General features: G+C 34.1%; 1 protein-coding gene across 2 annotated transcripts in view; it reads right to left on the bottom strand.

Annotated features, from left to right (window-relative positions):
* Positions 1 to 316: 316 nt before the first annotated feature.
* Positions 317 to 26413, bottom strand: part of TBC1D8B (TBC1 domain family member 8B) — a 73195-nt gene continuing 47098 nt past the window's right edge. The window contains exons 11-22 of one of the 2 annotated variants that reach the window (XM_081278381.1): positions 20702 to 20819; positions 19140 to 19425; positions 18095 to 18224; positions 17445 to 17543; positions 11674 to 11742; positions 11292 to 11532; positions 10448 to 10513; positions 8909 to 8992; positions 7945 to 8001; positions 4586 to 4683; positions 2480 to 2788; positions 317 to 1158 (exon numbers count right to left, since the gene is read on the bottom strand). In XM_081278381.1, the coding sequence (XP_081134507.1) occupies positions 1153 to 1158; positions 2480 to 2788; positions 4586 to 4683; positions 7945 to 8001; positions 8909 to 8992; positions 10448 to 10513; positions 11292 to 11532; positions 11674 to 11742; positions 17445 to 17543; positions 18095 to 18224; positions 19140 to 19425; positions 20702 to 20819 (1563 nt within the window). In that variant the 3' untranslated portion in view covers positions 317 to 1152. Of the gene's footprint in view, positions 2789 to 4585; positions 4684 to 7944; positions 8002 to 8908; positions 8993 to 10447; positions 10514 to 11291; positions 11533 to 11673; positions 11743 to 17444; positions 17544 to 18094; positions 18225 to 19139; positions 19426 to 20701; positions 20820 to 26413 lie in introns of both variants that reach the window. The other variant, XM_081278380.1, reaches the window with a different exon arrangement.

Genomic DNA, 26413 nt, shown 5'->3' with positions numbered 1-26413 from the left:
CAAACCCAGGGCCTTGCATGTTCTAGGCGAGCACTTTACCGCTGAGTCACAATCCCACCCCTTGAAACTTGTTTTTAAAAGCTCAATTTAGTCAGTACTTTGAATAATTATTTAAGTCATTTAATGCCCAATAATAAATCTTTTCTTGCTTAGACTAAGAGTGAATTCTGTTCTTGAGACTGACCCTAATAGATACAGCAGGGAAGTCCTCAAGTGATAAATTTGAGTTAAATGTAAATAAAGCACATCATAGTAAATAATATTAATCTCTAAAAGTAAACCATTTTCATGTTTAATATAATAGATTTATAATATTTATTTTTATAAAGACAAGTAAAACCACCTTATAACATTTAATGTAAAAGATATAATGCACTGGTTCAGTTTGACACACTACATAAGATTTTTTTAATATTAAGAACAACCCATTTTCTTAACAAGGCATTAGCTATAAAACTATGGGTTCAGCTTGTTTCTCCTGCATACTCAGAAAATAATTTTTTAAACTTTAATTTATACTCTTACTTCAACTTAAAAATCTCTTTAAATATTCATTTTGATTAATCTATGCTAAAATACAATACTCAATATTATCTTCACTATTCTAAATTTAAAATAATATCAAATACTAATAACATATCTTTTAAGAAAGTATTTTTGTAAATATAACTGACAAAATATTCAACAAAGTATGTATAATATTGTCTTTGTATATAAGCATAGACTGTCTTTCTAGGGCTATTGTAGTATAATTTAACAATCATTGTATAATAGTAGATGTGTGAGTTTTCAAATAAACTACTAAGCTTTAAATTTTGGACAGATTTCAAATAATTTCTGAGTAAAAGCATATATGCTTATTTACCAACTATCTCTTTAACTGGTAATTTTTCTTGAAAAGACAAAGTTATCAAATCATAGTAATAAAAGACACTACTAATAAACTTCTGGCCAAAACTAACTTATGAATTTCAAAGTCTCACCTTGAAAATTATTTAACTTTTCTGAAGATAACAAATTCTATGGTGACAAACTCCTCTTTGTTAGGTTTTGTTCACAGTGGACTCTTGCCAAAGACTGACTCTACCATTTCCTTTTGAGAAAGGGAGACTTCTTGGGGGCACTCTAAAAGTGGTTTGCCCTTTTATTGTTTCACATCTAGAAAAGTCAAAGAGTTTAAAACCAATGAAATAAGCTCCACTGGTTGATTTCTCCACTTCCTAAGCCAACTGATGAATAAATTGCTCTTGTCATAAATAGGACAGAAGAATGGACAAGTGTGGTTTGCTTGTTTTGTTTTTTTAAAGTGCTAACAAAGTCCATTATGTCTCTAAATGGACTGTCATGTAGTGAAATTTAAGCAGCATAAAGTATATAGATATTGCACGTTTACATTAGATAGTCAAAACCTTTTAGATAGACACTGGTAATTCCATACATTATTTTGGCAAGCAAGTATACTTATATGCTTGCCAGATTAATACAACAGTTCAGTTTTAGTGTAATTATTCTTTACTATCTAACATAAATTAAAACATGACTGTTGAAAAATCCAAAATCTAGAGCTAGAACCAAATAATCACAAACTATTATGAAACAAATGCCACAAACAGCAGTATTTTGGAGAATTTCTAGTAATTTCTCTGGTTAATGAGAAGCCCGTTTCTTAACCCTTTTCTAAAGGCTGGCTTTATCCAGTTCAAATCCAAATACAATTGTTTTTCTTTATGTATTATCTCAGAGTTTAGAATCCTTGGAATTGTTTTGATCAGTAATAGAGTTAGTGGTATGAATCAGCAGCTTCTGAATACCCACCCCGTGTAGAGAGAATGTAGAAGTTACTAACAAATCATACTGTTATGAATGATTGAATGAAATCACTCAAATTGAATGTAATAAACTTTAAAAACATATTAATTATTAGTTAGACAGCTGGAAAATGAGGGCCCTAAATGGTATTGTAGATAATTAAGGTTATAGATCTAAAAGCCCAGTTTTCTAAAGAATTCTAATAGTACTGAGGCAATTTGGAAAACAGGGTTTATCAAAATGATATGTCAGAATCACCAATAAACATAATACCACCTTTTAAAAATCATCAGTAATCACATGTATAAAGCAGTACCAGCTAGTAATTTCTACTAAAAATGTTACGGTGCCCTCTGGTGGTTATATTGCATATCTTCTGAAATATAAAAAGAATAATTATATTTGAGAATATCAAAATTTGAGATCACAAAGGAATATATTATTGTGCTTCTGAGTATCTTTCTCTTTTTTGTTTTCAAGCATATTTGTAACAACAATAAATCCCTGATCTCAACTCCCGGGAATTTAGCTAAGGGATATAGCTACAGGAATCTTGGTAAACTTGACTATGATGCCGAAAAAATTACATTTTGGTCCTAGACCTTAACTGAGAGATTTTTGCATTTTCTAGTTTGGCTTTGAAATCTATGGGTTTCTCAAAAAACCTCACCAAGGCTGGTTCATTCAACAGAGATGCAAGAATCTGTTCAAATGCAAATGACCACTGAGGTTCTTCCCTAAGAGAGGAGGGATCTTTCTCTATGTGGCTCTCTGTTTCTCCCTTTATGGGTCCTCCAGAAGAATAGACTGTACCAGGGAATTCTTTTGCTGGTGATGTAGGGCTATGTAGCTTCCTTCCAACTTCCTCCATCCTGAGCAAAAGATTGGTTACAACAGCAATGGCTTGATATAATAACTCTTCTTCAGGGTCTTCATGAAATAAATTATAGAGGGTCTTTGAAAACTGAATAAATTGTGACTAGAAGACACAAGTTAGAAATATAACATTTTAATGTTAGGTTAGCAAATATAAAGTGAACTTAGATGAACTTAAAACTGTGTCAAAAGTAATCATTAGATAATCTCCTATACAGAATTTATAGCATGTATCCTTCACTCTAGAACTATTATTAATCCCAAAATAAATTGTGACTCTAGAAAGCTGATATGAACCATAAAAGAATTTCATTTAAGCCTTCTTGATTATTGTATAATAGCAGTATATTATGTCTAGACCTAAGAGTTTGTGTATCAGTATTACTTTGTTAAAAAGCACTTTTCATTAGGCAAAGAAAGTCCTGTATTTCCCTACATGTAAATCATTAATTCATTAACCAATCTTAACAAAAGGATTAAGAACAAGTTCCCTTTGATCTCCTCAAGGGGCAAGAGTGGGCAGCTTAGCTAAAATAACTACAAATTAGGGAAGAATGACTTTTGGAACCTATCTAGTGGCTCTAGGGAACCTATTTGGACATACTTTTCTCTCTCTCTCTCTCTCTCTCTCTCTCTCTCTTTTTTTTAGTTGTTGATGGACCTTTATTTAATTTATTTGTATGTGGTGCTGAGAACAGAACCCAGTGCCTTTCACATGCTAGGCAAGCATTCTACCACTGAGCCCCAGTCCCAGCCCCATACTTCTCTTTAAATGCTGAGATAGGGCCAAAGTGGAGAGAAACTAGTTGGTCTGCTATTTGTCCCTAGAACATCTAAAAACAGTCCTTGGAAACATTCATCAATTTAAAAAAGTTATTCCAACACAAATGTCCTATAAGTCAATCACCTAACCAGAAAAGTTCATCTGTAAACAAAAAGCAAACACAAAGGGTGCACTTCATAAAAATATATTGTAACAAATGCTTGTTTTCCTTAGTCTACAATATTATTCATTTATAGTAATTTTAGAATAAATATCTCATACTGACTCATTTAAAAAAGTATTTATTTAATGGTCAGATTATGTAGTCCATGGAGAAACACTAAGTTATTTGACAGTTCTCATTTTGGTAAAGTTCTGGGGATTTCCAATATCTATATCAACTAGATTTTAATTTTAAAAATATAAGAACATTCTGGCTAAACAGTGAATAAGAAAGAGATGAATTTAAAATTGTATCAAAAGTAATCATTAGTATTATCTAGGGAATGTTCAAATACAAGATCATTAGAAACCAATGTGTGACATATTTTTGTAATTTCTTATTCCTAGTAAGTAGCAATGGGCTTGGCATATAGTAGGTACTAAAAATCATGTTTACTAGATAAATTAACGTTTCCGAAAAAGCTGAAAACATGTTACACATTTTTTTCCCTGTAGGTACAAATTCTGTCATAGCAAAGGTCCTATCTGAAACATTTAAGTTCATTAAAGTAAAAAATGTAAGTATTTTTTTGTACCAGGGATTGAACCCAGGTATATATAGCCACTAAGCCACATCCCCAGCCATTCTTTTATAATTCATCTTGAGACAGGGTCTCTCTAAGTTGCTTATGGCCTTCCTTAGTTGATGAGGCTGGCTTTGAACTGAGATCCTCCTGCCTCACCCTCCTGAGCTGTTGGGATTACAGGCATGTGCCATCATGCCAGTATGAGTTCTTAAAAAAAAATCATTGAAAAATGTTCTCCTCTTCCATGTTGACCTGAAACTTAAAGAGATGATACATACAAGATTATATAACTAATTTGTAAAAGTATATTAGCTATTTTGGAGTTGGTTACATTTATATTCATACAAAAATATAAGAACTGAGAGTTTTTCTCTTGAAAATACTATACCTGGTTCATTCTTGGTAAATCTTTAATATTTTCTTCTTTTTTAAGAAGTTCATCTTGCCACTGACTTAGGTATGCTTGAATATCAATTTTTCCTTTGCCTGAATGAGGGGAGTAAAACCATATCATAATGAATAGCTCTCTAAATTTTCCAAATCTTAAAAGAAAAATTATTATTAAAAGACATTTCACTGATATAAAATTCCATCTCTTTAAACCAGGAAATAATCTGAATTTACCTTTGATCTTACCCCACTGGTTCTCAGAATACTTTCTCCATTCCCATTTAGACTAAAACTTTTAATTTGGGAAAGCTGAGGATTAGGGAAAATGTAGGAAGAGTGGGGGAAAAAAGAATGTTTTTAAATGAAAACAGTATACTGTGACTTAACAATGCAACTTTTCTGTAGTCACTGTTACACATGCACACTACCAAGTTTAAACCAGCTTCGATATCATATTCTTGTTTTTTCTTGTAATAGGGATTGAAATATTGTACAATATCCCCAGGCCCCTTTTAAAAATTTCTATTTTTTTCTCAAAATTTACTTAGGGCCTCAAGTTTCTGGGGCTGGTCTCAAATTTGTGATCCTCCTTTCTTAGCCTCCTGAGTTGGTGGGATTAAGGGCATTCATCACCACACCAACTCTATATCATTTTTTTTTGTGGGTGGGTATTAGAGATTTAAGGCAGGGGCACTTCACCATTAAGCCACATCCCTAGCCCTTTATTTTTTGTGGTGCTGGGTATTGAACCCAGGGCCCAACTGAACTATATCCCCAGTCCATCCTTAGCCCTTTTTATTTTTTTTATTTTCAGACGGTCTCGCTAAGTTGCTTAGGGCCTTGCTAATTTGCTAAGGCTAGCCTTGAACTTGTGATCCTCCTTCCTCAGCCTCCAGAGTCACTGGGATCACAGGCATGGACCACTGTACCCAGCTCTATATCATATGTACATACAAAAATGGTCTATGGTAGCTCTTATTAAAAAACTCAAAATGCTATTTATTCATTAATTCCTTTAAAGAATTTAAACAAGATGCAACTATTTTTAAACTAAATATTATTCAAAAATCTAAAAGGAGCCAGGCATGGTGGTGCACACCTGAAATCCCAGTAGCTCGGGAGGCTGAGACAGGAGGATAGTGAATTAAAAACCAGCCTCAGCAACAGCAAGGCACTAAGCAACTCAGTGAGACCCTGTTTCCAAATAAAATACAAAATAGGGCTGGGGATGTGGCTCAGTGATTGAGTGCTCCCAAGTTCAATCCCTGGTACCCCCCAAAATTAAAAGGATTTAAAAGAATAATCTGATATCCTCTCTCAAATTATTTTTCCATAATTTTACTCGTGCATTTTAATTATACATAATAGTGGGATTCAGTGTTTCATAGTCATTCATGTACATATCTCTCAAATTATTAACTGTACATACTATTTCACTCACTATTCCCACACTTCTATGAATTCAACCAATCCCAAAGAAATATTTATAAAATAATATTAAAATATAAAAATGTTTGTTGCAGCACACTTTGCAATAGAAAGAATTGAAACAACCTAAATATCCATTAGTATTGGGTTAGTTATTAAAATAAATCATAGTAAAATCAATCAGGAAGTACTCTGCACCCATTAAAAAGTATAATGTCTAGATCCAAATGTACTGACATGAAAAGTTTCCATGGCATATCACAAAATAAGAAAAGAAAATTGTAAAACAGTATTTCTGGAATATTTTTTTTTGTTTTGTTTTTAAGAGAAATGTTTATTGGTAGGACTGCAAATTAGTACAACCACTCTGGAAAGCAGTATGGACGTTCCTCAAAAAACCTGGAATGGAACCACAATATGACTCAGCTATCCCACTCCTTGGTATTAGAACTAAAATCAGTATATTATAGCTGTATAGTCACTTCAATATTTATAGCAGCACAATTCACAATAGCTAAATTACAGAGTCAGCCCAGATGCCCATCAATAAATGAATTTCTGGAAAATGTGGTACATATACACAATGGAGTTTTACTCAGCCATAAAAAAAGAATGAAATTATGACATTTATCGGTAAATGGATGGGAATGAGAATATCACGCTAAGTGAAATAAGCCTGATTAAGAAAATCCAGGTGTGAATATTTTCTCTTATATGTGAAAGCTAAAGCAAAGTACAGGAAAGAAGGTGGGGGTGGATGGATCAGATATCACAAAGATATAGGGAAGATCAGTGGAGTAGGAGTTCAATAGGGAGGGAGGAGGGGTGAAAAAGGAGGAAATATGGAATGAATTCAATAAGATCATGTATGTGCATATATAAATGTACCACAGGGAATTTTACCTTTATGTATATGTAGAAAGTACTAATCAAAAATAAACAAACAAGCAAAAGCAAGATCAGCTAAGTAGAAGAAGGAGAATAGGAGAGGAAGGAGGGGAGGGAAAGTGGGGGAAAGGGATTGAAATCAAACTTCATGCATATATGATTTTGTCAAAATGAACCCAACTACTATGTATAACTATAATGCACTAATAATTTTTTTAAAAAAATTACCAAATTTAAAAAGAAAGAGAGAGAAATGTCTAGGTATGTTTGTGTATACACAGAAATATGTCTGGAATGGATATAGTCAAAAGTATTTCTAACTTCTACTTCTGGGTGGGATGGGGTGGGGGTACAAGGGATATATATATACCATATGAATTTCTGTTAAAGGATTATCTATTACTTTTGTAATTAAGAATACATATTTCTAAAGTAATTAAAATAAATGATTATGGGTCACTTAACTGTTTTATATAACTTCTGAGACTTAAAAAATAATAAATTGCTAAACTAATGCAAACGAACTGAAAAAGTTATCAGAACAAATCTATATCCTTCAAAAGCAATCCACTCTCTAAAGAAAATGTGGTATATACACACAATGGAGTATTACTCAGCAAAAAAAGAGAATAAAATCATGGCATTTGCAGGTAAGTGGATGGAGTTGGAGAATATAATGCTAAGTGAAGTTAGCCAATTCCTAAAAAACAAATGCCAAATGTGTTCAGTGATATAAGGAGGCTGATTCATAATGGGGTTGTGACAGGGAGCATGGGAGGATTAGATAAACTCTAGATAGGGCAAAGGGGCAGGAGGGGAAAGGCGGTGGCAGGTGGGGTAAAGGTGGAATGAGACGAATATCATTACCCTAAGTACATGTATAAAGAGGCAAATGGTATGAATATACTTTGTACACAACCAGAGATATGAAAAATTGTGCTCTATATGTGTAATATGAATGGTAATGCATTCTTCTGTAGTTATTACTATCTATAAAAGCAATAATTTAATAAACTAAATGATATTCTTAGATCATAGTACCTTTTTCAGGGCTATTTTTTCCTGATTCTGCTTCCTTCTCATTTGCAGGTTTGGAAACTAGAAGGAAAAGAGGACAAATGCATATTGTAAAATATTTAACAAAATTTTTTTAAAAGTAAAATAGTATTTCACACAAAGACTTATAAGCACATGTTATTTTCTTTGATTCAGGAAGTCAATTTTAGCTGACCTGACTTCATGTCACTAGAAGACAAAGTATTCAAGAACTTTCATAGGAAAAACATCCCTAGAGAAATTTCCATATTTAAGAAAATGCCTAGAAGGGAGTATATAAAATATTAAATAGTGATTTCTGGATGATATTTTGATTTTTTAAAAATTAAATTGTATTATTTTTATTATGAGAAAAATTAAAAAACACACACATACTCAAAGTCAGAAGAATGACATACAGGTATTGAGTGTGGCAATAATCAATTGTAAAATCTTGCAAAAGTCTTTTCTCTCTGGGCTATAAATCTATAAAATTTATAAAATGAGGGAACTTGATTAGATTATTTGTAAGTACTCTTTGATGTTCAAACACGTCAACATATAGTAAGCACAAGTATACATTATTCAGAATTTGTCCCTCAGTGAGACACTGCATACTTAAGAAAATAAAACAAAGGACAAATAAGTTCCTATCACTTCTAAATTATGTCTAGGACATAGATTTATTCCTATATCCTATACCTTCACTGACATTTTATAATAAGTATCCACTGTTTGAATAATGGCTATGACCTTTAATCATCAAAGATTCTATTGTTTTCATTGTACTATACAAGGCAAGAAAATGGTCTGACACAGTTTGAAAATTTAACATAATTAGAAAAAAAATCTTAATTCTCTAAGAACAAGAAATTTCACATGTTAAAGCCCTTAAGTGCAGTTTGGTTAATAACTCAAATATTTATAGACTATACTAAGTGAATAGCTAAATTTTTAAGCAAATATTTACCATGAAGCTGACTGAAATAAAGTAATTCTTCCACGGAAAGTTCATCACCTTTTGAAGAGTCCTTAGATTTCACTTCAGTATATGCTGAAAATGTATAACCCAAATCACATTTAACAATAAAGTACAGAGATGAGGTTCATAATGGTCAGGTAGATTTGGGAACACGAAGTTAAACAATGGGTTATATGAAAAAAATGTAAGTAAAGAAATGTGGAAATAATTCTGCTGTGTTGTATAGCAAATAATGAGAAGTATTAGGCCACTTTGAGTTATATTGTTTGTCCTACTTCATTTTTTATAGTTTTCTGTAAATCATTACAAGTTAAAATAAGAAAAACTAGAATTTAGAAATCTCTGAATGTGACCTCAGCCATTTAAAAATTTCCTCAGTGATAAAGAAAACATAATGTTGAGTGTTCTGCTTTACTTCCAACATGTGTTTAAATGGGTACATAGTATTTTTCCTATTTTGATCCCTATATGAGTGGTATATTTGATGGCAGTATTAAACATTCAAATTTCAATATAACTTGAAAATGTCAATTTTTTATATTAAATTATTAGGTGTTTTGAATATTATTTTTAATATTGTGTTTGTGAAGAGTTAAAGATGGCTTTTAGTTTGTTGCTCTGGTAAATATTTTTTCATGGCTAATCTGAAGACTTTGAAAGCAATCCCAGGTAGAGCTTTAGACAAAGTAAGAGGTGCTGTTTGTTTTTGTGAATTACCCTAGCTAGCTACTTTTTGCAATGTACCTTCAGTTTAAAGCCTAAGACTGTTATGCCAAAGAAGGGATATCTGGAAAAGGTAGCCTCTTAAGGTCAGTGGGAAAAACTTACATAAACTGGACTTATGCAAGAACATTGAGGAAGTATGGTAGAAAAAAACCCAGAACTTCGAAGTCAGACAGACCTCACTTTGAATTCCAGCTATGTGACCCTTAGCAAATAATCTAATCATCTCCACCCTGAGTTACCTTATGATCAAAATTGGAAGAATAATATCACTTTTCAGGGATATTGAGAGGCTTAAGTAAACAAATGCATGCAAAGTGAATGTCCTGATAGAGCAAGTGCTTGATCAATGGCAGCTATTATTTTACTTCCTTTTCCAAATATTTAATATCTCTGCTACCTTGTCTAATTGTTCTGAATAATTTGCAGTATTATGCAAGGTTGGCAGTTTGTCCAAATCAAATCTCTATTCTAATGACAATAACAACAACAATAATTCAACATTATACCAATATTCAAATGAAATGTATTTCCAGTACATAAACTCTCATTAAACTGATAGAACATTAATAGAAAGAAACTTCTGGACACACCAGATACACACAATTTCTTCTATACATTTTGCTATATCTACATACATCAGCAGAAGTAGTTGGTAATGTGATTCAAGGGCCACAATGAAGCAATGACCCTGTATCACACTGAAAATTATGTTATTTGTTAAATGGAATGATATCTGTAGTTATGCTATTTAAAATGAAACAAACTCCTGCCGTACATCATTAAAGACTATTAAATTCTTACCTGGAGGAATATGCAGCTTAAAAAGCAGTTTAAGCTTCTCGGTAAAACTTCCATTGTACATTATGTCTGTTTAACAAAATCCAATTGGAAATAATCATGTAATCCAAAGATGATTCAATCAATTACAGCAAAATAGATTCATTAAGATAGACACTAGCCAGGAATTAGGATTCAAAAACCTTCTGTTATTTCAATAAGAATTAAACAACCACCCAGTCAGACAGATTCTCTCCTTCAAGTGAACAAGCAAAATATTCTATCAGGGAAATAAAATGCTCTCCTGACTATCTCCTCCTTTTCCCCAACCTAAGATTTCCTTTTTTTTTTTTTTTTAACAAGGCCTTATGCTTCATTTGAGGAAAGAATTGCTCCTCAAGGGGCCATTTGTGATAAGAAACTACTGCTGGAGAGTCTGAAAAAGCAAAGGAACAATATTTACAGTCACAACACATATACACATACACTATCTACACATATGACATATATGTTGGGTATTTCTCCACCACTTTTCTTGACTATGTGATTGGATTTTTTACTAAAAGGAAAAGTGCATCTGTAGCATCTATGCACTTGAGTATGGGAAAATTGGGACAGTCTCTTCCTCCACCTTAAACATTAAAACATCCACATCTAACAGCTTGCCTTCCTGATGTGGTTGGGGAAAAATGAGATCGATACACTTAGGTTTATCAACAAACAAAAAAAAATGGCCTAGTATTTACTAAAGCTAGAGATAATGTAACTCTGGGTTATATAATCTAACTAAACTGTCAATAGTAGGCATTAGTAAATATTTTTGGGGTGCATTTACTTTGTGCTACACAGTTATTGGACATCAGCCTACCAATTACAGAGGAGAATTCTTTGAAGTTTATAAGGCAATCAGAGTTTTCATCCAACAATCGGAATGTCCACAAAGCTAGTGAGTCTCTATTTGCAGAATGAGCCCACGGACTCAACAAGTGATACAACACTCTGAACTGCTGGCAGTCAATCTGATACTGTTCCAAATATGACAGGCTGGGGTCATGGTGCTTCAATCCTGGACAACTCAAACACCAGTAACAAGATAAAAACAGCTCCTTCTATTAAAAACAAACAAACAAAGTCATTGCAGAAGATTTTTTTCCTTTAAAGATGTTTGATAAAAAAGATAAAAAAATATTTTAGTTCTGATAAAATTCTGCTAAAAGGGAACTACTGTTTCATTTAAAGAAGAACAGTACCTTAAAGATGACATAAAGTTCATCCAATTCGTGAAGTTTCAATTTCACATCTTGTGATACAACACGCAACTTTAAAAAAATTAAAAGCACTTTAGAATTTAGAATTTAACACTTCAATATAGAAATTCTCTTTGAATCCACTTAAGAGTCTCACTATGCCAGAAGAAAATCTTTTCCTTTTCTAAAGAAATAAAGGTAAATGCACTTATTTAACACTTTTGAACTACAGTTCAATTCTACTCTGATACTACTGCTTTGATAGTTATCTCTTTATACCCAGAAATCAATGCCAAAGGATAGCCACTTAATATCTATAAATACAAGCAACAGTATTCTAAGTCTCATTCCAAATATTCCTTTCTTGTTACATAAGCAATATTTTAAGTCATCAAGCTAGACTGTCATTTAACACTTCAAAGGTATCAGGAGATATGTATTCCTACTTTGCCAAAAAGTATAATCCAACAAATAATAAGCTTAGAAAATAGAAAAATTTGTTCTACTCCATAAATAATAAGCACTAATAGTACAAACATTATAGAATTTAAGCAATGTAAAAGCAAAGGAAAGGTAAAAGCTTTAATTAATATGATAGAACTTAATCTCTTGGAAGTATGAAAAATAAATTACAAATAAACATCATTGAGAAGAAAAGGATATTATAAGCATGGATATGGAGGTCATTAAAAGTACCCAGTACACAGAAGGTAGCTGTCAATATCTGTTGAATAAATTCCATAACCTTTACATCAATACATTTGAAAATAGATAAAATAGATCTTTCAATATAGATAATTCCCTAGGAAAATATAAATGACCAAAATAATTTATAGGTGAAAGAAAATATGAATAAACAAAACTGGAAAGGTTATCCAGGAACTGCCACCCATGCAAAGGCATCAGACTCAGATGCTTTTTTTTTTTTTAAAGTTCTGTTTCAACATTTTTGTTTCATCTGTTTTCATAAGATTCCCTCCCCGCCCCCTTTTCTCTCTACCTTCCACATATGAGAGAAACATACAACCCTTGATTTTCTGAGTCTGGCTTATTTTGCTTAGCATGGTGTCCTCCAGTTCCATCCATTTTTCTGCAAATTATATAATTTCCTTCTTCTTTATGTCTGAACAAAACTCATTTGTGTATATATACCACATTTTCATTATCCATTCATTTGCTGATGGTAGTTTCCTAGGCTGATTCTATAACTTGGCCATTGTGAATTGAGCTGCTATAAACATGGGTATGCATGTATCTGTAGAATACACTGATTTTAATTCTCTTGTATAATATCGCGGAATGGTACAGCTAGATCATATTGTCATTCTATTCCTAGTCTTCTGACGAACCTAAATACTGATTTCCATAGGGGCTATACTAATTTACATTCCCACCAATAGTATATAAGAGTTCCTTTTCAAAATCCTGCATCCTTAACAGCATGTACTGTTACTTGTATTCTTGACGACTGCCATTCTAACTGGAGTGAAATGAAATCTCAGTGTAGTTTTGACCATGTTGGCTAAAGATGGTGAACATTTTTTCATATACTTGTTGGCTGTTACTATGTCTTTTGAGAAGTTTTCATTTAGTTCATTTTCCATTTATTAAATGGGTTATTTATGGATTTTCTGAGTTCTTTATATAATCTAGATATTAGACCTCTCTCAGATGGTTTTACAGGTTGTTTTCTCAAACCTTCAGATACAGGATAATCTCTATGTGATCTAAAATATTTCAGAGCATAGGAAAATATGAGCTTATTACAAAATTCATTCTATGATGTAAGCACAACTAATATGAAAACTAAAGTTATCACACACACACAAAGAAAAGTTTAAAACAACATCTCTATAGCAAACTATTAAAGAATAATATATTATAACCAAATAGGATTTATTTCAAGAATGCAATGGAAGTCTAATATTGATTAGAAATTCTTTAATAAAATTTACATTAATAAAGTAAAAAAAACTAACCTCAATATTTGAAAAAAATTTGATCAACGTTAATACTTGATTTTAATTTTAAAAGAAGTACCTAACCTGCTAACCTAGAAACTGAATAAAACTTCCTTAATTTGATAAAGGGCATACTTTAGAAGTCAATAGCAATAAAATATTGGAGACATTCCTATTAAACTCAGGAATAAGACAAGGAAAACTACTTCTATAGCTATTATTTAATACTCTGCTGAAGAGCCTGCCATGTAATAACACACAACAAAGAAAAGAGGTATAAATATTAGAAAGTGTCAAAATTCTAAGACTAGAGATAATATGCCTGTCTATTCAGAAAATTTGAGAAAGCCAAGTGAAAACTATTATAATTAATGAGTCAGTAACTTGACCACTCAGAAAACCAACATGTCCAAATCAATAGATTTTACATACACAGAAATACACGATTAGAAAATGTAAAGGAAGGGGATGGGGTTATGGCTCATTGTTAGAGTGCTTGTCTAACATGTGAGGCACTGGGTTGGATTCTTAGCACTGCATATAAATAAATAAAAAAATAAAGGTCCATTGACAACGAATAAAAATTAATTAAAAATAAATAAATAAAAGTGCAAAGGAAAAAATTCAATTCTTTTAATGATAAAACCATAAAATACATAGAAGTAATAAACCTAACAAGAAATGTGTAATGACCTACATAATGAAGACCATATGTGCTTACTAAAGGACATTTAAAAAGACAGATAATTAAGATGAATATTAAAAAGGAATTTTAAAAGTTTAAATAGATTACAGAATGAAAATAAGCCACAATAGTTAAAACACTGTGGTATTATTGAAGTGACTACAACAACAAAAGTCCAGAAATATGCCCATACATGTATATAAGCATTTAGAATATGGAAAAGTAGAGTACAGTAAATATGGACTATTTAATAAGTGGTTATAAGACACTGGGTGATATTAGCTGAAAGAATAACATTAGAGCCCTAACCCACACTATAAACACAAAAATATACTCTAGGTACATTAAAGATCTAAACATTGAAAAAGCAATACGAGTAATATAAGCTATGTATTTTTTATATTTTGTATAATTTTAAATAGGGAAAGCCTTACTAAGTTTGACACGAAACCCAAGTACTATGTAAGAAAAAAGGGAAAGGACTTGACAGCATAATAAATTGTAACATATTTACTCTGAAAGACACCATAAAGATAATGAAAACAAACCAAGATTGGGGGGCAGAATTAGGCCCTAAACATAACTGACAAAGAATTAATATCCCTAATATTCAAAGAGCTCTTACAAATCAGTAAGAAAAAGATAAAATAATCTCATAGAAAAATGGTTGAAGATCTTAGTTGTTAGTGTGTGGAAAAGGATGCATTTGTATATCCTATTGGTGGGTTTTGAATTTGGTGTAAATCTTTTGGCAGATAATTTGGCAGGACCTATCAAATTTTAGACAGCTGTGCCCTTTTACCCAGCTAATACTCTTATAAACACACACACACACACACACACACACACAGAGATGATTATGTAATTTATATCTATAAGTGCAAACAAAAAATTGAGACATATTAAATGCACACTGACAGTGAACAGTTAAATAAATCACAGCATATCTAAATTATGGTATACTATTTGATACATTAAGAAGAGAGTAGGATCTCAATGTACTTAAATGTAATGACTATATATATACACACACAAAAACACAATTTTTGGGGGAGGATACTTGGGATTGAACCCAGGCATTCTTAGTGGCTTAACCACTAAGCCACATCCCCAGCCCCCCCCCCCTTTTTTTTGAGACAGGGTCTAAGTTGCTTATTAGCCTCACTCAACTGCTAAAGCTGGCTTAGAACTTGTAATCTTTTTGCCTCAGCCTCCTGAGTTGCTGGGATTATAGACATGCAACACAGTACCTGGTCAATGATATATTTTCATTAATTAACTAATTTATTTTAATTATGTATATATGGTAGCAGAATGCATTTTGATTCATTGTACACAATTGAAGCACAACTTTTCATTTCTCTGGTTGTACATGATGTAGTGTCACATCATATGTGCAGTTGTACATGTCCCTATGGTAATGATGTCCATCTCATTCCACCATCTTTCCTACCCCCATGTCCCCTCACTACCCCTTCCTCCCCTTTGCCCCATCAAGTTCCTCCATTTTTTCCATGCCCGCCTCCCCATTATGGATCAGCATCCACTTATCAGAGAGAACATTCAGCCTTTGTTTTTTTGGGATTGGCTTACTTCATTTAGCATGATATTCTCCAACTCCATCCATTTACCTGCAAACGCCATAATTTTATTATTTTCTAATGCTGAATATTCCATTGTGTATATATACCAAATTTTCTTTATTCATTCATCTATTGAAGGGCATCTAGGTTGCTTCCACAGTTTAGCTATTTTGAATTAAGCTGCTATGAACACTGATGTGGTTGTGTTAATATAGTATGCTGATTTTAAGTCCTTTGATATAGAACAAGGAGTGTGATAGCTGGATTGGTCCATTCCAAGTTTTCTAAGGAATCTCCATACTGCTTTCCAGAGTAGTTGCACCAATTCGCAGTCCCACCAGCAACATGATATATTTTTGAATGAAAAAGGCTGTAGGACAAAGCAGTATGATCTTATTTAAAAAGCTATATGTAGTTGTATATGCCTGTAATTCCAGCAGAATGGGAGGCTGAAACCAGGAGGATTGTAAATTCAAGACCAGCCTCAGCAACTTAACAGGTCCCTAAATAACTTAGACCTTGTCTCAAAATAAAAATAAATAAATAAATAAATAAAAAAACCAAGAAGGGCTATGGGTGTAACTTAGTGAAGCCCCTTGGTCCAGTCTCCAGTACCAAACAAAACAAAATAAAACAAAACAAACAAACAAAACAAAATAAAAAGCTGTATGTTCCCTTCCCATTAACATACACACTTAGGTGTCCAGATATATAGAAAAAGGAAGGATATATATCAAATCATTTTAAGATGGTTACTCCTAGGGTGGAAAGCTTTACTCCTTACATTTTTGTAATACTTGAATTATTTACAATAAACATTATAACTTTAGTAAATTTTAGAAAATATGTAACAGAAACAAGGGGCCTCTGCTAACTATGCTTTGGTAACATCACTGAATTATTTAACTGAAATCTAAATGTGGAATATTCAGAAATGTTAAACTTCCTAGAGTTGTTTCTCTGAGGACCTGGTCTTTAAGCAAGTAGATTTACAAAACAACACACACTCATGATAAAATATCAAATAGTACACAATATAAACAGCAAGATAAAATTCTCCCCCTTCTGAAATAATCTCTTCATCTCATTGACATGAGGAAATCAATATTAACAGCTTCTTATAAAGTCATCCAAATGTTAAAAAGGTGAATACTTAAAACTGTTTTGTATCCTATTCAATTTACCTTAGATATGCAAGGAAAACAGTATTGGGGCACTGACTATGATACAGATCAGCTGTTCTTCCTGATACAGTACATCACAAATATTTTATGCTTAAATGCCTACATCATAGCATTTAGTACTGCACTGCAGTGGTGTTTAAGGTCAAATAACATAAAACATGTTGGAGAAAGCAACATAATTCAGCCAGAAGAAAATAAATTATTTTTTCTTATTTTTTTTTCAATAAGCAAAACCTTGGCAAGAATCTAGTTCAAAAATTTAGGTCTTTTTGTTTAGTTCACATGCAATGATAATGTTTAAAGGAAGATGAAGGAAAAAAAGTTACTCTAACTGGTTTTCCCCCATTGGTTAGATACTCACCACATTCTGCTTTGTTGTTTCCTCTAGGGTCTGTATCACATATAACCTATTTCGACAGCGCATGCTGTGTATATCTTCATAGCGAATATTACCATATTTCTGCAAGAAATGATTTCATTGGATACTCATTCATAATAAATATCCACTTCTCCTCTTTTAATTTTATCAGATTCAATTCTCAGAGGCTTTGATTCTTTTCCTAGTTATTTTCCAGATTTGTTCAGTGATTTTGCAAATTTTCACCTCCCACTTCAGTGTGTGTATGTGTGTATACACACACACACACACACACACACACACACACACACTGAAAAGAATCCCATCTATTCTGTGTCTAGACCAAGTATAAGAACATTGATAAAATGCTTAGTCTCTAAGGACAAACTAATTTTTATCTTTTTACAGTGATACATATTTAAAAGTCACCATTTGTAAAAGCACATGAATATAGTTTCATTTAATGAAAGGTGAATTGAGAAAGAAGAGGTCATGCAACCTAGGACCTGTCCACAGAATTCAAAAGTGAAGGTAGCTTTTAAATTGTATCTTCACTTGCATTATTATTTTATTCTGAATATACCACTAGAGATATACCTACAGTTATCATTTAAAATATGCTATGTAATCATATTCATAGTATAAAAACTTACCTCATTGGACTCTCTTATCAAATCTGTAATATCCACTCTAATATGACTGCTTTGTTCATCACTCACATTTGAACCCTGCTGAACATTTGAAGGCAATGGGCTGTCCTTATTAGTGACATTGTCAAAGAACCTATTCAAAAATGATAGTAATAGAATTAGCAGAACTAAAATTGTTAAAGCTGAGAAAACAAAAACTAATATTTCCATATTTAGTCAGAGGATAATTTCTACTAACAATACAAGGGAAAGCCTTATGAAGAAGTGGAATTTGAAAATGATAGGAAGACGTGGGTGGGGGAAATAGAGCTAATATCATTTTTGGTTGGGGAAGAGAACATGAAGGAAGCAAATAGGCTCAGTGTGCACTCAGCAAATACTAAACAGCCCAGCAAGAATGGAAACAGAGTCTGTAAAGATAAGTAAGGGGAAATAAGTAAAGAAAGGTATATTGAGGCCTCATCACAGAGTTCTGAAGGAATGGGATTTGATGAAGCATTACAACAGTTGCCAATTCAAATGTTAATTTAATGTAAACAAATGTGTACATACACACATAACACACACACACACACACACACACACACACACACACACACACACACAGTCTCCAATATAAAATAAACATTCATACAAAAACCACCAGGAAAATAAAATGCAACCTACCTGACTGAAACTACATGGAAACCAGGATAACTTCCTACACTGGATATTTAGCATTATCAACTATCACTTTCCCTATCAAATTACTTTTACACAGAAATACTTTTTAGCTCAAACTGGGATTACGAAAGTCCTAGCATACTTAATCAACAGTATTAGCATAAATAACCTAATTGTTCATTTCCAAGTGATCTTCTTTTGTTAATTCTATTGAAAAACAATGGACTAGACTTTTGTCTAGCTTTTTCATTCAACTGCTCTGTGACTTTAGGAAAATTGTTTGAAGTTTCTAGAGCTCAGTTAACCTCATTGGTGAAATGAGGGGATTGAACACCACAGTCTCTCAGATTCCCTTCAGATTTAAATGTTATAGTTTCTACAATACCTGTTTAAAGCTGTCACAGCTTCAGCATCATCTTTACATGCCAGTAGCTTGTCTAAATTATAATCAAGTATTGCCAATCCCAATTGTAGAATGGCCTTTATTCCATCATAGAAGAAACAGTCCACCACATTCACTGCACTTTCAATAGGTAGCACACTAATAAAAAGTGTGAGGAACCATGAGAGAGAAACTGAGGAAAAGAATGTCATATCAGTCATGTGTTCTGTGAGTTGAGGAAGATGATCCCTGATAAGTTCTTCAAAGACTGCCTGATCCACCAAGGCACCTGGAGAATTCAAAATAAGTTTAAAAATGAACATCTTCAAAAGGATTTTTTCTGATACCTTCCCACTTCTATTAACTTGCTGATATATCTCCTCTCATCCTTAAATTATGAACTCTTTTAGTGCTGTTTCTATATTTAATATATTTCTGCATCTTCTAGTAGAGTATCATATACCTAAAAGCACTTGAGAAATGCAATCCAAATTCATTTGAAGAGTTATTTGAGTCCTCATTATATCACAGACCTGTACAATTAACAAAATGGTCTCATTTTCAAGAAGTTTAATATCTAGTAGAACTCAAGATAAATGTACAAGTCACTCTAACAAAGGCAATACAATCAATGACCTAGCCATAATAATTATAGATTATAAGTTTTAAGACAGGGGATAAGAGACCTATAAATACTTGATGTTTTAAGAAAATATTATATAGTTATCAAAGCAAGATCTTGATCTTTCTTTCAAACCTTGTAAATACCTAAATAATTAATATAAATATGGCAATTTTAAGCTGATAAAAATTCCCCTCCCATCAAGAAACTATTAAAATTTCCTCTGCATCTCTGGATATTTCAGAGTGTCATTATTTTATCATTAAATGATTATAAGTTTAAAGTATTCATTTTATTAAGAAACAGACCTGATGCATTCTGTATAAATATCACGCAGTAACCAATTGTGCCACCAGAGCTCCTAACTGTACAAAAAAGCTGTTCTCTTTTATAAGCAAGTCAGTGAATGTGACATTTTGACATTTTATATATTTTGCAATGTAGTTAATCAATTCTTTTACTTGACTGGCAACTGAGTAGATAAGAGACACTCAAAGGGCTCAGAAAAGAAATATGTGCTTTTTATGGTTTGAATAGATTCCCCAAATTTAATGTATTGAAAACTTAATCACAAAATTCATATATTAGTGGTATATGGAGGTGGGATCTTTGGTGAGTGGGTCATGAGGGCTCTTCCCTAATGAATGAATTAATCCATCTGTGAATTAATAGATTAATAGGTTATCAAGGGAGTGGCTTTGTTATAAAAGCAAGTTGTCTCTGGCATGCTTGCTCTATCTTACCATGTGATGCACTCCACCACATTATGATGGAGCAAGAAGGCCCTCACCAGATGTTGAGATGATGCTGGCATATATTCTTGGAATTCCTAGTCTCTAGAACCATGAACTAAATAAACCTCTATCACTTATAAATTACACAGTATGTGGCATTTGGTTATGTCAAGAGAAAACAGACTAAGATAGTGTCTGTGTGTGTTTACCAATGATTCGACGATTAAAATAATCAGGCAACATTCTTTCACATACAGCAACCAGAAGCCAAAAAGCTTCTTCTTCTTTTGCATATAGAAGCAACACCGAAGTTAAAATGTTCATTGCCTAAAGTTCATAGAAAAGATACAAAAAATAAATATTACTCAGATAACGATTGCATTTCTTCTTCAAACTTAGTAGTGTTTAATAGTAATGAGAACAAGTGAGAGTATAATAATGGAAACATGAGAACTATGAGCTAGTACAAAACAAAACAAAACAAAACAAAGTTTAAGTCTAATTAGCTATTTTATACAGTAACATTCAAGGAATACAAAGAAGTAATACCACAGATATAAAACACAGTAGTAAAACTTAAGAGTAATTTCAATGGGTAAAAAAAAAACATTATCATAAATCTGAAAAATATCCATATAATTTTCAAGAACATACTAAAATTAGGGAAAATAAACTTCATCTCTATTTCCAACTATCTGTAGAAGAATATAGATGTCAATCATCCTTCACTATGTCCAAAACTAAACATCTTATTTCCCCTATCAAATAGGAATCTCTTCTTAGTTATCCTAATCTTGATTATGGTAGAAACCCTGTATGTTTATTATGGTGCAATGGATATCTTTGTATATCACTCTTCATTCAAGTGTTTTACTATTTTCTCAGGATTAGTTATCTAGAAATGAAATTGTTTTGCCAAAGGGTATTATTTATTAAAGACTTAATATTATTGCCAAATTACATTCTAGAAAGATTGTGCCAATTTACATTCCTAGCCAATAGTGTTTGAATGTTTATTTCACTGCATGTTTGCTAATATTGAGAATTGTAATAATTACCCTTATTAAGTTGATACTGTAGATGGTATCTCATTGTTCTAATTTCAATTCTATAAGGTTGGACTTGCTTTTTCAGGTTCATTATCAATCTGCATTTCCTCCTTCCTGTCCATTGCTCATTTTTTTATATTTTGATACCTTTTGAATAGATTTGTATACTAACTATGTCAATTCCTTGACAATATTTGATCTCAAGCCATTTCTACTTCTTCACTTTGTTGTGTAAGAAGCCATAAGGGAGAGAACAGAGTGAAAATGGTACTATAGGACTTCCAAAAATGTTTCTTCTATAAAAGCAATAAGAACACTGGCAGGTAACATCTATTGAAGAAAATGCCTGAGTCTCAGTAAAAACAGTGAGCTCTGTGGCAATAATCCTGATAGATAACAGACACCAATGGCAGGTATATGAGGTTAAGAGGATAATTGTACACACTGGATTTACTTTGCTGACCCCCATCATGTGCTTTCTTTTAAAAAACAATATACTTGAGGCCACTCAGGGGAAACTTTTGTGACCTTTATACCAACCAAAGATTCCAAGACTCAGAAAGGATTTCTCAGGTTTAGGCTCTTTTCCAGTCCTTGGAGCCTTCCTTATGACTTCCTGGGGCCAACATCTACTTCTTCCAATTTCAGAAGGGGAGGGTTTCCAAATTCATCTGGTTTAAAAACCTAGGTCCTGTAGAAACTACACTGTTCTCTCTGGCGAAGGTCTATTCCACAACTTGTACTGCATGCTCATCTCTCTTATTTAACTTTTCCAAATAAATGCATGCCTATTATTCTGTGTGACCCCTTGAGATAGTTCCTGCAAGATCACAAAGAACTGGCAGTCTTTAAAATCCTGCATGTAGCCACTTTTCTGAGCCTCAACTTGGTGGAGGATCTGGCAAGCAAGTCTGATGCTGCAACAGTTCTATTCTCATTTTGTCTCTTCAGCTTTAGGATAAAAACCAACACCTAAGGATGGGAATATAGCTCTGTGATAGAGTGCTTTCCTAACATACATGAGGCCCTGGGTTTGATACCCAGCACTGTAAAAAACAAATAAAAATAAGAAATGCCAAAACAATAACAACAACAACAAAAATATCACCACCCAGCAATCAAAGTGAAAACCAGTACCAGGGAAATAGGGTAAGATTGGAGCTACTTTAAAGCCCCACTCCCAGAGAATTATCATTATTTAATCTGTCTGGTAGTCTCCTGCAAGATTCTACTCACAAGTCTATCTTTATTTGACCTGACACATGGCTCCTATAGTACAAAAAGCCTTTTCCCCAAGGGTTTTTATTGAAAACCATCAGAGCTGTTAATATGTGTGTCTCAGAGAATAGATTACAGTTGGGCCAAACAACAGAGGGTTAAGAAAGATCTGGGGACTTTGAAAATCTGACATATTATTGGGAAAGTAGAAGGACATATATATGCCTGGTTTCTGCACATTTATAGCTGTAGGTAGCTTAGGAAAGAACAGAAAAGCCTAATCTTACCTCTGGCTAAAGTTGAGGCTCAGTGCAAGCAGAAAATTATATAAATCAGAAAAAAATAGAGAAAAAAATAAACCAAAAGTTGATTTATTGAAAAGATTTTTAAAAAAGACAAAAAGACTTAAGTTTATCTTTAAGGAGCCTAATCAAAAACATTAAAAAGCAAGGAGAGTAGACTCAAATTATTACAACCAGGAAATAGAGAATATAATTATTAACCATATAGAAATATAAAGGAATAAGGGAAAATGATGACCCAAATATGCTAACAAATTAGATAACTGAGATAAAATGGATAAGTTTCTAAAAACACAAACTACTGATACCAGTTCAAGAAGACAGAAATAATTAAACAGATCTATAATAAGTAAACAGATTGAATTCATAATAAAAACACTTCCCAGAAAGAAACCTCTAAGAACAGATGGCTTTACTGGCATATTCGCCTCAACATTTAAAGAAGAATTAACACCAGTCCTTCATAAACTCTTCAAAACAAATGAGGAGGAAACATTACCCAACTCATTCTAAAAAATACAGATACCAAAATTTAACAAAAACATCACAACTATATATCAATGTATTTTACAAAATACAAATGTAAAAATCCTGAACAAAATAGTAGAAAGCCAAATTCAATAACATGTAACCAAAAAAGATTACACACCAATACCAAGATTTATTCTGGGACTGTAAGAGTGGTTTAGCATATGAAAATCAATCAATGAAATATACCATTTTAGTAAAAGAAAGGGAAAAAAATCACATGATTATCTCAATGGACATAGAAAAAAAATCATCTGACAAATTCCAACATTCTTTCATGATAAAAAATTAATAAAATAGGAGGATATAAGAATCTTTTCAACCTGGTAATCTACAAAAATTCAGCTGGGTGTAGTGGTGCATTCCTGTAATTCTAGAGAGTTCAGGCTGAGGCACGAGGATCACAAGTTCATGACCAGCCTGGGCAATTTAGTGAGGCTCTAAGCAACTTAGTGAGACCCTTTTTCAAAATTAAAAAAAAAAATTAAAAGGACTGGATTGTACCTCAGTGGTAAAATGCCCCTGGGTTCAAGCCACAGTATCAAAACCAAAAATCTACAAAATCTTCATAACTAACATTATATTTTATGATGAGAGACTGATTGCTTCCAAGATAAATAATAACCTAGGGATACACATTCTTAACAGTTCTATTAATCCAGGTATAGTGGCATGCACCTGTAGTTCCATCTATTCGGGATACTGAGGTCAGAGGATCCTTAAGTCCAGGAATTTGAGACCAACCTGGGCAACATAAGAAGACTCCATTTCAAAACAACAACAACAACAAAACAACATCAATACTTCCATTTTACATTGTACTGAAGATTTTAGCCAGGTCAGTGAGGCAAGAAAAAAGCAAAAAAGGCATTCAGATTGGGATGGAAGAAGTAAAGTACTACTATTCAGATTCCATAATTTTGTATGTAGAAATTCCTAAAGAATCCACAAAACATTTACTAGAACAATAAATAATCTTGGCATGGTTATAGGATATAAAATCAATATACATAAAATCAATTGTATTTCTATATACTGGCAACAAATAACCCAAAAATGAAACCAAGAAAACAATTCCATTTACTATAATATTAAAAAAGATTAAAATACTTGGAAAAGGAGGGAAGATGGCGGCCGGCGAGGAAACAGCACGTTCAGTATCTCTACAGTAACGGGATCAAAAAGATCCATCAATACACCCAGATTCTACCTACTGATGAACTTCGAGCAAAACTCCGCTGAAAAGAGACCTGCCGGAAATTAGTAAGTTGATTAGAGGTGACAGTTTGTCCCAGAGGAGTGAATCTTGGCCACGCGGTGCAGAGGACTAGTCCCGCTGCCAGCCGCCGCCAAACGGCAGCCGGCGCTGCCCGCCCGGTTCTGCAAACGGCCCCCCGGAGGCGGGACCTGGCACGGTGGGAAGGGTCCCCGCTGCCTGCCCGGTTCTGCAAACGGCCCCCGGCTGCGGGACCTGGCGTGGCGAGAAGGGTCTCCGCTCGCTCATCAAACAGCCCCCCGCCCGCCCAGCCCAGGAGGCGACGTGAAGGGAATCTAACCAAGCCTCTATGAAATAGCGAACTGGGCTGCGTACGGGGGTGGCTGAAGTGCTGAGCCTGGAGCTCAGAGCAGAGGCTTTAATCGAGACTTTGCGCAGCTTGTTAGAGCTCCTTTCACCATTAGTCTGTAGTGGACCACCCGGCCAAGCGGGAGAAAAAAACAAAAAGATTGAAAAAGAGACGCTTGGCTCCCTGACGCTTTTCTGCTCAGAGCCACGGGCGCTTTGCGCCCATCTGCTTCCTCTTCCACTTCGCTCCCCGCAGAGAAGCTGAATGGGTAATCAGCAGTGGACCCTAAGTACCTGAGACTAAGAAAGCTCAGTACACCCCCGCCCTTTTTTTTTTTTTTTTTTTTTAATATTGTCTATACAGGGAGAATTAGTGGACTGAAATTGTTGGCTGGGCTGGGGTTTCGGGGCCGAAAATCCACTCCGCGGGAGCCGCCATTTGCTTTCGGCATGCTGCCTTGAGGGCCCTGTCTACTCGGTCTAGCTGCAGCAGCTAGAGACTAAAACGGGGATGCGTGCCGAGCCCTGTCCTCCGAAGGCTGGGTCATTCGGCATCCCCCTGCGAGAGGACCCGTGCTCCGGAGGAGGCGGTTGGAGAGCCGCGGCGGCAGCCGCTTGGGCCCCGGGAGCTAGGCACCGGGCCGAGGAACAGCGGAGGCTGCGGCGGCGCTGCTATCTAAAGCCTATTTGCTCAGGATCACTAGACAATGCTGAGCTGACGTGGAGCTAGGGCGTACACTTTGGGCCCCTCAGAAAACGCACACTGAGCACGTATCTGCGGCGTTTAAGCCCCGGATCGCCTGCTTCTCGTGACTCAGCACTAACGACCCAGCTGAAATAACTAGTCGGCCCACATGATCTCACAGAGGTAAAAAAAAAAACAAAAAAAAAACAGAGCACCATAGCCAGACCCAGGGAATCGGGAGTGATGTGGGACTAGCGGCACAGAATTCCCGGCTATCGCCCCCACCAGGGCCGACAACAGAGGTCCCTTGCACCACCTACCAGGGGAGTTGCTACCTGAGGGCAAACAAATTCGCTGGGGGTCCTCAACCCCAAACCCTACAAACTTAGGGCCTGAGGGAGGCAAACAGAAAGGGTGTGCCCAGACATCCATGAAAACAGGACTCCCACGAGCAGCAGACCCAACATGTAGACAGTAATGCGATAAGCATCACAGGCGAGTGGGGCCCGGATTGAGGAACCACAAGAAAAGGACCCAGGCATTCAGGACTGGAGACCCGCACAGTCTGGGAAGAA

This window comes from Spermophilus citellus (genome assembly GCF_964194105.1).
Source record: "Spermophilus citellus genome assembly, chromosome: X".
In the NCBI taxonomy this organism is placed as follows: domain Eukaryota; kingdom Metazoa; phylum Chordata; class Mammalia; order Rodentia; family Sciuridae; genus Spermophilus; species Spermophilus citellus.
This window is presented reverse-complemented; position numbering and strand designations above follow the sequence as displayed.